Source organism: Mixophyes fleayi, chromosome 4 (genome assembly GCF_038048845.1).
Source record: "Mixophyes fleayi isolate aMixFle1 chromosome 4, aMixFle1.hap1, whole genome shotgun sequence".
Classification (NCBI taxonomy): Eukaryota; Metazoa; Chordata; class Amphibia; order Anura; family Limnodynastidae; genus Mixophyes; species Mixophyes fleayi.
The window spans coordinates 76,836,452-76,851,782 of NC_134405.1; the positions used below are offsets into that span (position 1 = coordinate 76,836,452).

A 15,331-nucleotide genomic window follows, 5' to 3' on the forward strand; every position below is an offset into this window, starting at 1 on the left:
TGCACATTTTCATATACTCTGTTCCTACACATGATATTTTTACAAGAACACAGTTCCGTCCGTTTCCTTGATTTCCACTGCTGTACTGTGCATCCTTCCTAGTTGTTCTGGTGTTGTGCATTGTATGCCTGGCTGTGTATCTGTGTAGTATTATAGGCTGTGTGAGTAGGGTCACCTCCTAGACCTCAGTGAGGGTGTAGCTGCAGGCTCTAGGACCAGGCGGAGGGTGTGTGCGGTGGGAGGAGGTGCAGGGGCTCCAGTAATAGGAGAGAACTTCTAGTATTTGGAGGCTGGATACAATCCGTTATATCCCATCATATAGGCAGGGTGCGCTTATCTAGTACTACCTCTCTCTATGGGATCACCGGGAAACACTTCATATGACCAGCCTCCTATCACAGCATGCAGCCTGACTGTATTAGGAGTGGAGTTTACTGAAGAATCCTGAATAAGGAGACAGGCTGCTTATTACCTGGATCTTGGTGCTTTGCAGGACCCTCGGTGTTGGCCACTACTTGTGGCATGTGTATTGGAACTGGCACTACACTTACAGCTGTATAGGATGGGCTGATTAGGACATGTTACCAATGATGCTTGGCTTAAGGGCACCTAGCTGCCCCTTGGTTATGTTATTCCTCCTCTCCCTCATACCATGGACTCAGAGTTGTCCTGTACTGATCCACAGCTGCAAATGTGTAGTGGAGCGCTCCAAACCCGGAGTGGGTTCTGCCAGTACCCCAAGGAAGAAAGTGGTCTGTACCAACGAGGATCTTCTCGAGGTTCCTGACCCTGCTCTGCTGCCCAACAAGACCATGACCCTGTAAGTAATGGATGTGGTATAGAAATGGATGGACGTGTAGGATTGTGGGGAGACAGCTCCTCTTCTTAATATGACTTATTTAATGCCAGAGTTGAGCGGTTTAAGTCATCATTTAAAGGGGTTACAATTTCACTGACACAAAATATGTGTTTGTGTTCCAGAAGTGTGCTAATAATGTATATATACAAAACTTAACCCCAGTCAGTGGAAATACAGCTCTCTGGTTACTAATGCAAATACTTAAGTATGTAACATTCAGGTGTTTGTATGACTGTTACACTGTAATAACACACAGTAGTTTATGAAAAATGCTAATACTGAATGTTTGTACTTTAATGGCAAATGCAGGTACAGTGATGTCTGGAAAGCAGATGATCAGTAATATGTAAGTGGCAATGTTGTTGAATGCAATATTTAAATAATTATGGAGTACCACCCTAGGGCTGCTGTATAAATATATATATATATATATATATATATATATATATATATATATATATATATATATAATATACCTTGAGCTACAGTATTAGTCAACCAACATTTCTGTCTACATTAGATCTCCATAAGAATATAGCTAGTGGGCTTATTATGGTTTGCGGATATCAGTATTTAACTGAGCCTGGTACTGGATACCCAATGCATTTGTGTGTATATACCTGACATTTTTATTTACGCTTGTTTTAGTGCTGCTAAGATACTGATGGTGACTATTCAATATACATTTTTTGAGCAATGCCCACCGCAGGATATTGGACTTAGTTTAAAGTTTTAGTTGTAAAATTTTAGGTAAAGAATCACCCCACACCCCATTCCAGCATCTTACATTGATGTGTTATCTGGGAACAGGTATTGGACATTGCATATGTTTGTGAGATTCTGTAGAAGATTCCTTGACAAGTTACCACTTTTTTCTTTTTATTATATGGGATATTATTCAATATACATTGACATATGTTCCATTGAATCCAAAAACATACTAGTAGGTTAATTGGCTGCTCTTAATATTGACCCTAGTCTCTGTCTGTGTGTGTGTATATTAGGGAATTTAGACTGTAAGCTCCAATGGGGCAGGGACTGATGTGAGTGAGTTTTCTGTACAGCACTGCAGAATTAGTGGTGCTGTATAAATAGCTGATGATGATGATATGTTCTGTGCCTCTATCTCAGAGTGTGGAGTGAAAGCGGTACACTGCTCAATGACCACAATGCATTGCGCTGGAATTGGTCATTCTTGTAGGCTTGTCATATTGTCATACCAATTGAAATATTGGCTCTGACAAATTGTTATTAAATTATTTAATATTAAATCTGGTGAATTGTTTTGAAGTTGAATTGTGATAATAAGGATGTATCTTCTGTTTGGATGTTGTTGTGTTGAGAGTTAATCATAATAGAGGAGTAATAGTCATTGTTGTGACTGTGCACTTTGTTACTGGAAGAGCTATGAACCTAATCTAGGCTCTGAGTGCTTCATTGAGAATATGCTGTTTAGTATAACCCCACACAATGGATTTTTCCTAACAAGTTATAGTTTCATGCTACGTACTGTTATCTATCGGATGGATAAGAGATACTGAGAGCAACAAAGCTATTTTTTGCACTATGATTTAAATTTTTAATGTTGCAGAATTGTTTGGCTATTTAAAAACCAAACACATGTCTACGTTAAATGCTGTGTACCTGTCAGACTAGCAATTTTGTGGCTCACCCGTAGAGTAAAGTATTGCTATAAAAAGTATGTGTTCTGCTCCATAATTGCTGCTATTACCTTTCATATATGATCACAGCTATTTCTGTCACACTCAGCCCGAAAAAAAAGCTGAATTGCAGTGATTTTAAGGAAGAGGAACTTGTGATGTGATGTAGAGTAATTTCCTCCTTACAATACATAAATTAGAAGATAATAATCAATGTTTAAAACATACTATTAATTTATTATCTATAAACCACTTTCAGAATTTTGTGGCGCAGGTAACATGCATTGTGACATTTCCCTAAGTGTTAAAGTGGTACAGATGAAACCACTTAAGTTCTGTGATATGTACATGATTGGCTACATTTACTAAACTGCGGGTTTGAAAAAGTGGAGATGTTGCCTATAGCAACCAATCAGATTCTAGCTGTCATTTTGTAGAATGCACTAAATAAATGACAGCTAGAATCTGATTGGTTGCTATAGGCAACATCTCCACTTTTCCAAACCTGCAGTTTAGTAAATATATCCCCATGTATGTAAAGCAGGCTGCGACAATGTCTGCTCCATCAGAATGTGTGGGAGCTGCTGTTCTGCAATAGATCAGAAGCTTAAAGGGTAGGTTATAGATACAGCTAGGTACAAAACTAGGGCTAGTGCTTTCTATAGGACGGGATGTGTTGACATTTTGAAATATTAATGCTCTTATTTAAGACTAAACAAGTGTAGGGAAATATAGAAACAAAGTTTCCAAAATGTTAATGTCTTGTCAGGGGCATTTAAACTATTCCCATGCGTTGCTGTCTAAGCAGGTCTTGGTGCACTACAATACCCATCATGTCATGCTTGCTAAACAAAGTCATAATTATTCAATATGAGCGGTCAATACATACTAGGTTATAAAGTCCAGTGAGTGAGAACAGATAGTAACATTCGATACCCATAAAATAAAAATTGTACTGTAGAGCTGCTCAGTATTAAAAAAAATAGGGACATTTTCAGACACAACTTCCAGGGATAATCTATAAAACCTATTTCTATTCCTTCAAATGAAACAGCTGATAACTATGTATAAATATTTTGCTCAATTTACATAATTATCATTTTGTTTCTTTAGTAATGCAGCATTATATCCATCTGACATGTGTTTATGCTGATATAGCTAACACTTTTAATTCAATAGTGGTTTTAAGAAGCCACACGTGGATTTTTACTAGCAACTATACTTGCTAAATAAAGCGTTATATCCAAAGACACAAGAGCTGCAAACTTACTCCGGGCTTGTTTCCAGTTCATAGGATCCTGCACCAAGAATTTTTGGGTAGTGACAAGCAAATGTCACTTCTTCACTTGTGCTACTGTAATAACTCTATGTAGATACACTAACCTTGTCAATCATAGAAGCATAGATACAAGTAAAGGTGCCGAGCCGTAATTATAGTCCACTGCTTTCATCTTGCTAAATGTTTTTGTTAATTTTATGCTAATGCTAATTAGTTAAAGCATAATAATATAATCCACTGATGCCTGATCGGCCATGGCTCAAATAATTATTTTCTTACCTGGGTCACTGGTGCTTAAAGTCAGCAGTTACTGCAGTATCTCCAACGAATAATATAAAGGGACTCTAAAGATCAGTTATGAAAGTGCCAAAGGTTTGCCTACGAATTTGTGTGCCCAGGTGGCAGAATCTGAGGGGCTGTCCCTTGCTGAGTGTGGGCCACATGCCTGACTGTCCCCTATTCCTGCACCCACACACAAAAAATAGTTGTCCTTTTTTTGGTAGACATGATTATTTATGTGATTTGTGAGGGGCGTTCCCTGTTTATGGAGAGTCGCAGAGCCCTGTTCTCCCTGCAAATAAACCTGTCCTGGGGTGCTGAAAATCAGACCTCAGCCTATACTTTCAACGGGAAGCCTTATGCATATTCCAGTTGTGACAAAGGACTATCCCAATGTCCCTTCACTCTCGTGATTAATTTAATACACAAATGAGGCTGAACCAAGAGGAATTTTAGGAGAAAAAAATGAAAATAGAGGAGGCGGTGGCCCTAGGGTGACAGTAGATGGACATTACAGTGACATTTGATACGCATCTCCAGTCAGACCAGCAGTCGTAGACGCAGACTGATTTTCTCTTCCTAACATTGGGATGGGGGCGTGCGGCTATGAATGGGCTAAGTGGAAAAATAGCCTGATCTGAGTACATAGAACAGCTCTGCATGCCCCCATGTTTTGTATGTTTGTAAATAAATGTTTCCCACGTTACCGTACACTTATATCGCTTGCAGATTAAAGAAAACACTCACTGTTTTCATATTTCATTAAATACAATTACTCAGGCTTAAGACTTGGGGTAAAATGTAAGGTAGAAACTCCTCTTAGCTTAACAATGTTACAAGTTACGTGAATGAAGAAGAATAAAGTCTGTGAAGCCATCATCATCATCATTTATATATTTATATTTATAAAACGCCACCAATCCTATTTATGATATATAACAGGATGAACATTTAATCAAGATATGGCCTGACCCCCCCCCCCCTCCCCCCCACACACACTTTTCTCTCCCCCCTTTCTCCCTCTTCTTTCTATCCTCTATCCAATATAGTAATTAAACCATCACACCAAGCACACCAGGGTTCATTCGCTAATATTCCATACAGTTCAGCTTGCCGGACTTTCCTCCCAATCTTCCCAGTTTGATGAATGAACCACTTCGATGGTGGAGCAAAATGCTTGAATGTTGTTATTTTACATACAGCCTACCACACTATTCTATTGTGTTTATCCTGCTATATGTATACGCTGTTGTATTTTCAATAAAGAAAGATAAGAAAATTAATAAATATAAATAATCAAGATATGACTCTACTGCACCGAGGGGCCCATTGATTAATCAATGGGATTTTGCTCCATTGTTATCTGTCATCACAATAATGAGAGATGATTTTTGGTAAGCATCCATTAAAAAATCATCCCGGGACAGCACATCCGGTAGGATGCTTTCCTGGAGATGACGTCACTTACCTTAAAACTCCAGTTGTCTGTCATTCCTCTCCAGTCTCTATCGCAAAGGTCACGCAGGAACAGAGATATCTTGCAATAGTAACTGGAGGGTGAGGTGTCTGAAGATTCCTCTACCGCAATGCTCTCCTCATAGGATTCAATGGCTAACATGGTTAAGGGCTTCATAAATAGCCCCCCTAGTACCTGCAATGTGCATAGTTCCCAGGTTACCATTACATCAAGGAAGCCTCATGTTTCAGTAAAGTTTGCAGGATGCTGTCCTGGGTATAATTATACTATAGCGCTGGGGTTCTGAGCTTGTAGGTTGGCCCATAAACATGGACCACCTTGCCATTTAGGGTGAGTACTCTTTGCAAACCTATTGTGTACTAACTACCCACTAACTACTAATTATTAGTCATGTCTTATATTTATATAGTACTATATATTGTAAATGTATTGTTGTATTTTTTTTAGCTACTATAATTTTACTTAATTTAAACTACTTAACGCTTACATAACAAAAAAGTACATTATTAGTTCAGTAGAAATCTTGGATTGCAAAGCTAATTCATACTTATAACTTGCTCCCTGGATAGAAAAAAATTAAGAACCCCTGTGTCTTCTGTATGTTTCTCGTTATATATTGTTGCTCTTTGTATATTTTAAAGCACATTTTTATTTTAATAAGTATTATTCTGAAAAAATGCATGCTGCCCGGCTGCACTGGCCGTCACTAAGGTCTTTACAATGAATTTTGTAACTGGGGGAAAAACTTGGACTAATGTAGTCACATACGTACCAATCTATAATCATTGGCTAAATATATCTTTATCTGGTCTTTGCGAAAAGCCAGGAATATAGTCTGGATTGTTGTGCAATAGCAATGTTGTGTTTCTTTATCATACTCTTCCTTTCCATGATAACGATGGAGCTATTTCTTCATTGTTATCTGTTGGGACTTTCATGCTGTTCTTACTCTTGTCAACATTCATTAGAACATTTGTGAGTTCCGTTTAGAGAATATAACTCCTTTATCTTTTTCCACATGATGATTATCACGTAAATTGGCAATACATAGATTTAACCATTCACATAGATACACATGCGTGACCAAATATAAAAATTGCAGCCATTTGTCCTCCTGAAAGGGCACCATTACAGTGGTCATCGTATGACTGGATTTACCATTCATCCTGATGGACATCTGATAAGTCCCAATCAGATGTTGATTATTATTTGCAGTCTTTTTGAACCCATTAATTCTGAAATTTGTGGCCAATTAGGTCTAAAACTGTCTAATTGGCCTCATACTACATATGGAATCTGTACTACACCTCTCCAAATTATGGTTGCCCAAACAGTTCAACTACTGTATTGTGAGTGGGGCGATTAACTATTGCAATACCCAATCAAATCCGATTATATTAGATTGAATTTAATCAGATATGGGTTGAATATTGAAAGACTGCTTTAAATGTAATTTAATGTATTAAACAAATGCATTATGAATCCAAGGTGATGGGTTAAGGAACGGTTCAACCTAAATACAAGTTGACTCATATAAATAAGATGCTAGTAAAAAATCTCAAATATAAATAAAAAAGTTCTATGAACATTTCGGACCTTAAGGCATTGATATAAAGCTGTGATTGGGAGGGAGGAGGCGGGGGGGCATTTTTCTCTATACAATGCAAACTCTCTGGTTTTACAACTTTTGGAAGACGTAGACAGTGGGCCTCTCATTCTGAAATAATATAAATGTCAAACATCTTAAGTCTCTTCATGGTATGGGACCTTTTACGTATGTACGTTTGTTTTCATATGGTATCAACTAGTAAGTTAACATTAGTGTCTTGCTAGCGCAATATCTGCTTCCGCCAGTCACATGACCATCTGCTCATCCATGTGTATTTAATATAAGTGCTTGTCCCTGTGCATGACATAATTCACTGTGGAAATCTGTTTTGTATAGAATGCATATGTGAAGACCATTAGATAGAATTTGTCCAAAATACATGTGAATATATGTGTACATCTTGAAGATCATACTTGATGAGGTAACTTTACTATAACTTTACTGCTGTATATTATTTGCATCTGACTTTACACGTAAATCAGTACAGATTAAATCTGTACCTGTCACACAGATCTGAATAATATAATTTTAATAGTAAAGCCTGATTGAAGTATACAGTTTTTTTAGACACATATACCCATCTAGAGAAATTCTGCAGCAAAACTGTGCATTTCTGCTCTATTGGAGGCCTTCATCCATATTGTGTTAGGCATATTGTAAGTAGATGTTGGTGGTGGCTGTCCTTTGGGCTAAAGGACCAATGACAAATTTAAACGTGAACAAGGAATGTACAGTACAGACACGGGAGCCTGGGTGGGTACATTTTCATTACCAGATAGTATGTTCCTATTATATCAGTATAATGAATTACTTCAGTTAATGGAACATCCTGAAAGGGGAGGGGGGGGCAGCCTATAAGATAGACACTAAAAGCACTAATAGCCAGGATGAGAAAACTGTATATGTCAATCTGTCAATCCATGAAGGATGTAATGTATTGTCTTACGATGCATTGTACATTATACTACAGGCAGATATATGTTCCTACAGTTATACCTTTCAGCGCATTGTGGGATATGTATACAGGTTGTGGAAGAAAGGAATACACATTTCTATTGATTAATGATACCTAGAGCCACTTGCAATATCGATGTGTATTTCGGTAATGTGTATATTTTACATAAGTGCAGATGTAAGCAAGTTATGCACCAGACTACAGTTGTTACTATTATTAATATTATTATTATCCTACACCAGCTGGCCAGTACCATTGTAATGGATGGCCCCCAATCAAACTGCTATAAAAACAGCTATAGAAATTCATATTTCCCCAATGATGTTACTTTACACTTTTAACCAATCAGATTTGAGGATATTCCCAAATGTAAATCCTTAGTATCCCCACCGGTTAGTCTGTTGGATCTGAATTCCATGTAGTGCAGATATAGAGATTTGTGCATTTTATTAGCGTTTTTGATGAAATTTGTGCTTTAAACTTCAACCTCCTCTGACTACACAGCTTCTCTTTTAGCTGGGTTGAGCTCAGCAGATAGGTGCAGTTAGACTTTGTGTGACATAGACTCACAAGAACTCAAGTGATTCCAGATGTTGGAGAACAGTCCTCCAATGTGCCTTGTGTGAGCCCAGTGAAATTCTATACCATGGGGGGAGAATGTCTCATTATAGAAATATAAACTTTGTATCAGTCTTTCTTCATGCTGTAGACATGTACAGAGTCACATTTGTAACAGAAATATCAAAACCGACTTCCCTGACGTGATCCAGTGTTTCGGTTACAGGTATTGTGGAGCCGCATGTGTGTAAATAGTCTGACCAAGCTTATAAATGTCCAGAACTGCCTGAGAGTTTCATAGAGACTGAAGCACAGTGGTTACAAGATAATAGAACACTGATAACAGAGAACAGTATAATATAACAGAGTGGTGTGTGCACTGCAAGTCAGCTTTCAAGAGACATCTATGACCCAGAGTAGTCAAATATAAAACAAACAGAAATTCGATGCTTGCTCGTATAAGAGTCTAACGAAAAATATTCATTCTATATTTCCTCACCCATTATTCTTTCGCTATTTATTTATATTTCTTTCTTAAATATTTTACATTTTGCTGCACCCTTGAGTTATGTTAGCATGATGTGTAGACTTTGGAAGCAGAAGAATAGGGGGGGATGGAGGGGTGAGGGATCAGTAAGAGAGAACACAAACAAAGCTTTAATGTAAGAAACATATAGGGGGGTATTCAATTGTTAGCGAGTTCGCTGAAATACTCGCGCTCCCAAAAATATTACCGTTAATACAGTAATATCTCGCTGAATTTCAGCTCGCAGCTCCCTGAGAAATCCAGCGAGTAAATTACCGCATTAACGGTATTTACGCGCAGGATTACCGTATTAACGGTAATATTTTTGGAGCGCGAGTATTTCAGCGATCTCGCTAACAATTGAATACCCCCCATAGACTGTTTCTGATAGCATGCTCTAGAGATCTGCCTACATTGCTGGTCCTGAGTGCATACACACTGCTTCATTACATCGTTTATAAAGATTTTTGGTCTGGTTATAAAATCAAATGAAATGATACAATGTGCTTTGGTATAATAACACATGATCGTAGGAGTGTACACACTAATGCAATATCTGACCTAACAGTCGTTTATCGTGTGATTGGCACAATAATCGGGTGAAAAACCTGTACTGTGTACCCAGCTTTAGATTGTGTGGAGTTGTGCTGTATGGTTCAGTTTCTGTTGTCAAACATTTGGCCATATTAAAAGATATAGTCTGGATGTAAAACTAATAGTTTACCATCCATTTACTGCATATATACCTACCTCCAACTGTGCTGATTTGTGGGACACTTGTAAGGTATGTGTATAACACATAGTCAGTGGGAATAAACATTAGAGACACCAAGAGTAACCTGCAATAATGCACATCATTCATCACACCAGAGACCTTCCAACGGTCCCGATTTAGGTGGGACATTCCCGATTAGAGGGGTCTGTCCTGTTTATCAGCACATTTGTCCCGATTTGGAGACAGTTGGGCGATATGTCCCCAAATGATGCCCCCTCAAGGTGGTATCAGCGCCAAGTGCACAAGTCATTGAGGGTATGTTATTATGGTAGGGGCTGGGGGCAGCCCAGTATTTCAGTAGCACTGGACATGCCCCCAGGGGGGACATAACACCCCACCTCCAATGTGACATGGCATGTCCCTGTTAAGTGTGGCCATGCCCCTTCTTATGCGGTGGTGTAAGCACTCTGTCCCGACTTCAAATTCATACATGTTGGGAGACATGCTGATATACAGTGGAGGCAGCCATTTGTGGTCTGAACAAATATTCATGAGAATGCAGCCTATCAAAAACTACCTTGCGATTTCAATGGTTCCCAGTGAATTATTAGGCTTCATTTACATATATAGATATTTAGAATGTTGGGGGCACTTCATAATTAAATGTGTTGACTGACATACTCTGTGTAAGGACATGCTGATGTTAGGTACCAGACAATATGCAGCTTTCTTGTTCTTTTCTGATGTAGAAATCCAGCATGTACCCATTAGCTTATTTGTATTGAATCCTCGGTCATCACAGCTGCTCTTGCCTCCAAAACACACTAGTTTTGTGTCCCAGTGTTTTGGAATAATGAGTTTTCCTTATGACGCTCTACAAACTAACTTGAATATTTTTCTAAACAACTCAAGCCAAATAAAAGTATAGAATTAAGAAGATTGGGATCTTAATGCGCTTTACAAATAGTTTATTGCTTCCGGGTCAAGGGTTAGGTCTGAGTGGTTGAAACAGTAAAGCATGTGCAGCTGTTGTAATGGAATCCCAGGAGTGAAAATGTCTGAGGGTTAGAAGCAGCAATACATCATTACATGAAAGTGACCAGCAGGAGGGAACATGTACTCTCCAAGGTGGACATAAGGTGATTTCTTCATCCACCATGCAGTATTTTCCGCTGGGGAGCTTTGACTGCATGCTATTTGCCCTGTCTCTCTTCCTCCCTTCAGACTGGCGGAAGAGCAGACTGTTTTCACCTTGTTATTGTATGTTTGTTTTCTCCTGAGCCCTAAGAAGGACCCTGGGATTGTGGACTGTGGAAATGACTTTTCCAGTCCTCATCTCCAAGATGTTTTCTCCAACAGGACATAAAATATAGACTTAAGGATACCTAAGAATAAAAGAGCAGAAAATGTAATTCTATATATGCATATATACATATAGTACAGACATCACATGTGTATGGGGTGCTGCGGTTCTGTAACATGATTGACAGGGTGGGAACACTGAATTTAACCAATAATGTATTTTCAGTGACTAGACAGATTCTAAAGGCTAAAAATGTCAGTGATACCTAGCTGTGCCTGCAGCAATTCTTCCAGCACTTAACTACATGAACATATATGTGGTTAGCACTTCTGCCTCACAGCGCTGGGGTCATGAGTTCAAATCCCGACCATGGCCTTATCTGTGTGGAGTTTGTATGTTTTCCCTGTGCCTGCGTGGGTTTCCTCCGAGTGCTCTGGCTTCCTCCCACACTCCAAAAAACATACCAGTAGGTTAATTGGCTGCTATCAAAAAGTGACCCTAGATTCTCCCTCTCTCTCTGTATCTCTGTCTGTCTGTGTGTGTGTGTGTGTGTGTGTGTGTGTGTGTGTGTGTGTGTGTGTGTGTGTGTGTGTGTGTGTGTGTGTGTGTGTGTGTGTGTGTGTGTGTTAGGCAATTTAGACTGTAAGCTCCACTGGGGCAGGGACTTATGTGAGTGAGTTCTCTGTACAGCGCTGAGAAATCAGTGGCGCTATATAAATAAATGATGATGATGATATGTGTCATTCACCGATAGCGTGTGTAAATTAACCCACATGCCCATTATGTAGCAGTCAATGTAAAACTTTCGTTTCAAACAATCCTGCTCCATGCTAACTCAGATTACTGCTGTCAATCTAGTGGTCCTTTCTGAAGACCCCCATTTTAAAAACATACAAGTTGATGCAGAAGGACTCTGTGCATCTTGCAACCCTGTTGTCTATTGGACCCATTTTAAGAAATGGGCTATAAAATATTAATCTCTAATTTGTACCATGCAAAAGTACATTTTTGTATTTGTTATGAAATATGTGTATAATCTAGTTTTGGCATACAGTTGTAAGTTTTCCTCCAGTGTCACACCAATATTTGTCAAAGGTTCATTAACTGACCCTATTATGATTGCTGTTATCATTACCTAACAAATTAAGATTGCTAAATTGTATCCTTATGATCTAATTCTGAATTAAGTTGCATTTAGCAAGCTCACAGGGCTGCCTGCTTCTAGACACACTTGTAGAAGTAGAACGATTTTATTACTTTGGTGTTTTTTTCTCTTCTCTGTGCTAAAAATCATACAATGGGCCTGAGCAGTTCCATCATGGAATATTTAACACGGAATGCAATGTATCAATGATTACCTTTCTGCTATATTAATATACCTACCAGAAGGATCAAATTAGGTATTTTTATAAAAATGAGTACGGTAAGTTTTCTCCTGGACAAAACCATGTTACACTGCAAGGGGTGCAAATTAGTTTTTTATTTTGCACATAAGTTAAATACTGGCTGTTTTGTCATGTAGCACACAAATACTTGTTAGCTTTATTTTTACACTGAAATTTAAAGTTGATCTAGGACATGCCCTACCCCAACTATTAATCTGTCCCCACATTTTAAATTTACATCCCCTCTGCAATGCAATATGGTTTTTCCAAGGTGCAAAGCAACTCATTGTATTTGCTTTACTATCCTTAATGAATCAGACACATTTTGTTCAATATGAAATCTATTACACTATTTAAATCAAGTCAGAATTGCAAAAATCACAGACATTTGTAGTCTCTCAGGTTGTTTGATACCCAGCCCTTCACAATGACCCCTGATTAATGCATGACCTAAGGATCCTAAAATATCATATTTGGGCACCATCAATGATATGAGCTTTTTTCCAACAGTTTACAATTAACAAATTACCGCATTTGCAGCAGCACCACCTGCAATCAATGTGGCTGTCGCCAGGAGCTTTATTTGTTTATTTATTTAGTTTAAGACAACTTTTTGTAAAAGAAACAATAAGGAGGTTGAGGGTACAAAAACTATAAGAAGGTACAGGAGGGAGCTGGGGGGGTTAACAGTGCACATAAGCTAAATACAAGACAGGAGTGTTAACAGCATATGATCCCCTAAACAAATTGAAACCTTAAGACAAAAAGAGAGCACAATTGTGATACTTAGGGGGTCTACCAATTAACAGAGTGCGGTGAATCAATATTCATCAATTCTCTGTTTTCTCTGGCGTTAACCCTTTGTAAATAGCAGATAGCGTTGAACAAGCCAATTTTCTGGCATTTAATTAGACCCCAAAATTCCCTCCCTATTAATGAAAAAGCTAGAGCACATACTAGAGGGGAGAGGACAGGGTCAGTGTGTCCTCCCGGTCTCCAGAAGCCAGTGCTGAGCCAGAGGTAGGCCAGGGGACAGTGAGAGGAAGGCCTAACATAACTGAGTCAGGGAGACCAAACTGCAGACAATTTAGCGCTCTCAGTTATGACAGAGAGTGATGGGGGGTCATCTTTTTCCCAGCTACAAGCTGTCTGGCATTTCGTAGCATTTAGAATATTAGCCATTGTGTGTTTTTGGGAACATCAGAATACGTCTGATCAAGATGGAATATGATAACGACTTTGCATTTGAACCTGTGTGATTTTATAAATAAGAAGATGACCCTCGCTCTATATAAGAGTAAACCTCGGACGTCCCGCCATATGTGGGACATGGGGTTCTCCTCTCCACACTGTCACCAACAAAGATTAATCACATCTGAGAATATAGAGCCATCTTTTTTTGGGGCAGCACGGTGGCTAAGTGGTTAGCACTTCTGCCTCACAGCACTGGGGTCTTGAGTTCAATTCCCGACAATGGTCTTATCTGTGAGGAGTTTGTATGTTCTCCCCGTGTTTGCGTGGGTTTCCTCCGGGTGCTCCAGTTTCCTCCCACACTCCAAAAACATACCTGTAAGTTAATTGGCTGCTATCAAATTGACCCTAGTCTGTGTGTCTGTCTGTGTGTGTGTGTTAGGGAATTTAGACTGTAAGTCCCAATGGGGCAAGGACTGATGTGAGTGAGTTCTCTGTACAGCACTGCGGAATTAGTGGCGCTATATAAATAAATGGTAATCATAATAATAATGGTAATACTTTAAGTGACTTTATTTAAAACACGTGTAACCATAACTTCTATTCCCATATCACAGACAATAATATCTGCTCACAGCACAGTATACCATTATTTTTTTGTCTGTTGTCTTCTCTCTTCCCTTATAGACAATTTCCTCTCTTAGTATTTTGCTTCCCTTGTCCAGCATTATTCTCCATCTCTTGTTATCTGTCCTCCCCACTTATCCAGCTCACTAACTCTTTCCTCTAATTGTATTGTTTGTGCTCTTTTTGTTTCTTTCAAATAATCTGGTCCTGGACCCTTCTGGCATTGAAATGGTTTATTAAATATCTGCGTGGGGGAGTGAGAGATCCACAGGCTGTGTGAAATGATCTCCGTAAAAACAACAGACGCTTAGACGCTCCCGGAAAGGTACAGAACGGAAAATGTCTTTAAATGAGAGCTGTTTATTTTCATTTCTCTGTGCCTGGGCATAGTTTGCTATTCCAGGCTGTAACAGGAGCCCCTGCTTCCTACAGCCTGCAAAAAATGTAGAAATGTTTTGATTTTTTTTTGGTGAGAATGTTCAATGCAATAAGGAAAACATTGTTCATATTTTTGCACAAAACTTTTTTCATATTTTTTATAAAGATTGCAGTAGTGTAGCTGCTGGTAGTGTTGTTGGATAGTCAAAATAACGGAATGTGATAATGGTCGTGTGCAACCCAGCAGAGGGTAAATGTCTATATATAGTTACTCTTTTAATCAAAATCTGCTCCACTCACCAATCACATTATAACAGAATCCCAGGCAGTATAGTATACTTAAAAAAGGAACCTTAAGACTAATTGGATTACTCATTTTTACATAGCACCTGTACAACACACCAATGAGTGCTTCAATTGGGACCTTCCCCAGACTTCCCATTGTCAACTGACTGCAGACACTGGTTGGCTGGGGAGCTTTGATCTTGCTCCAGCTAATCAGTCTGCAAGGATTGGAGGTGTGTTGTGG

The 15,331-nt window shown here is 38.8% G+C and overlaps 1 protein-coding gene across 1 annotated transcript in view; it reads left to right on the top strand.

Moving 5' to 3' along the window:
* Positions 1 to 283: 283 nt before the first annotated feature.
* ADGRA2 (adhesion G protein-coupled receptor A2) overlaps positions 284 to 15,331 on the top strand; it is a 128,732-nt gene continuing 113,684 nt past the window's right edge. The window contains exon 1 of the mRNA XM_075207482.1: positions 284 to 820. Within this exon, the coding sequence (XP_075063583.1) occupies positions 579 to 820 (242 nt within the window). The 5' untranslated portion in view covers positions 284 to 578. The remainder of the gene's footprint in view (positions 821 to 15,331) is intronic.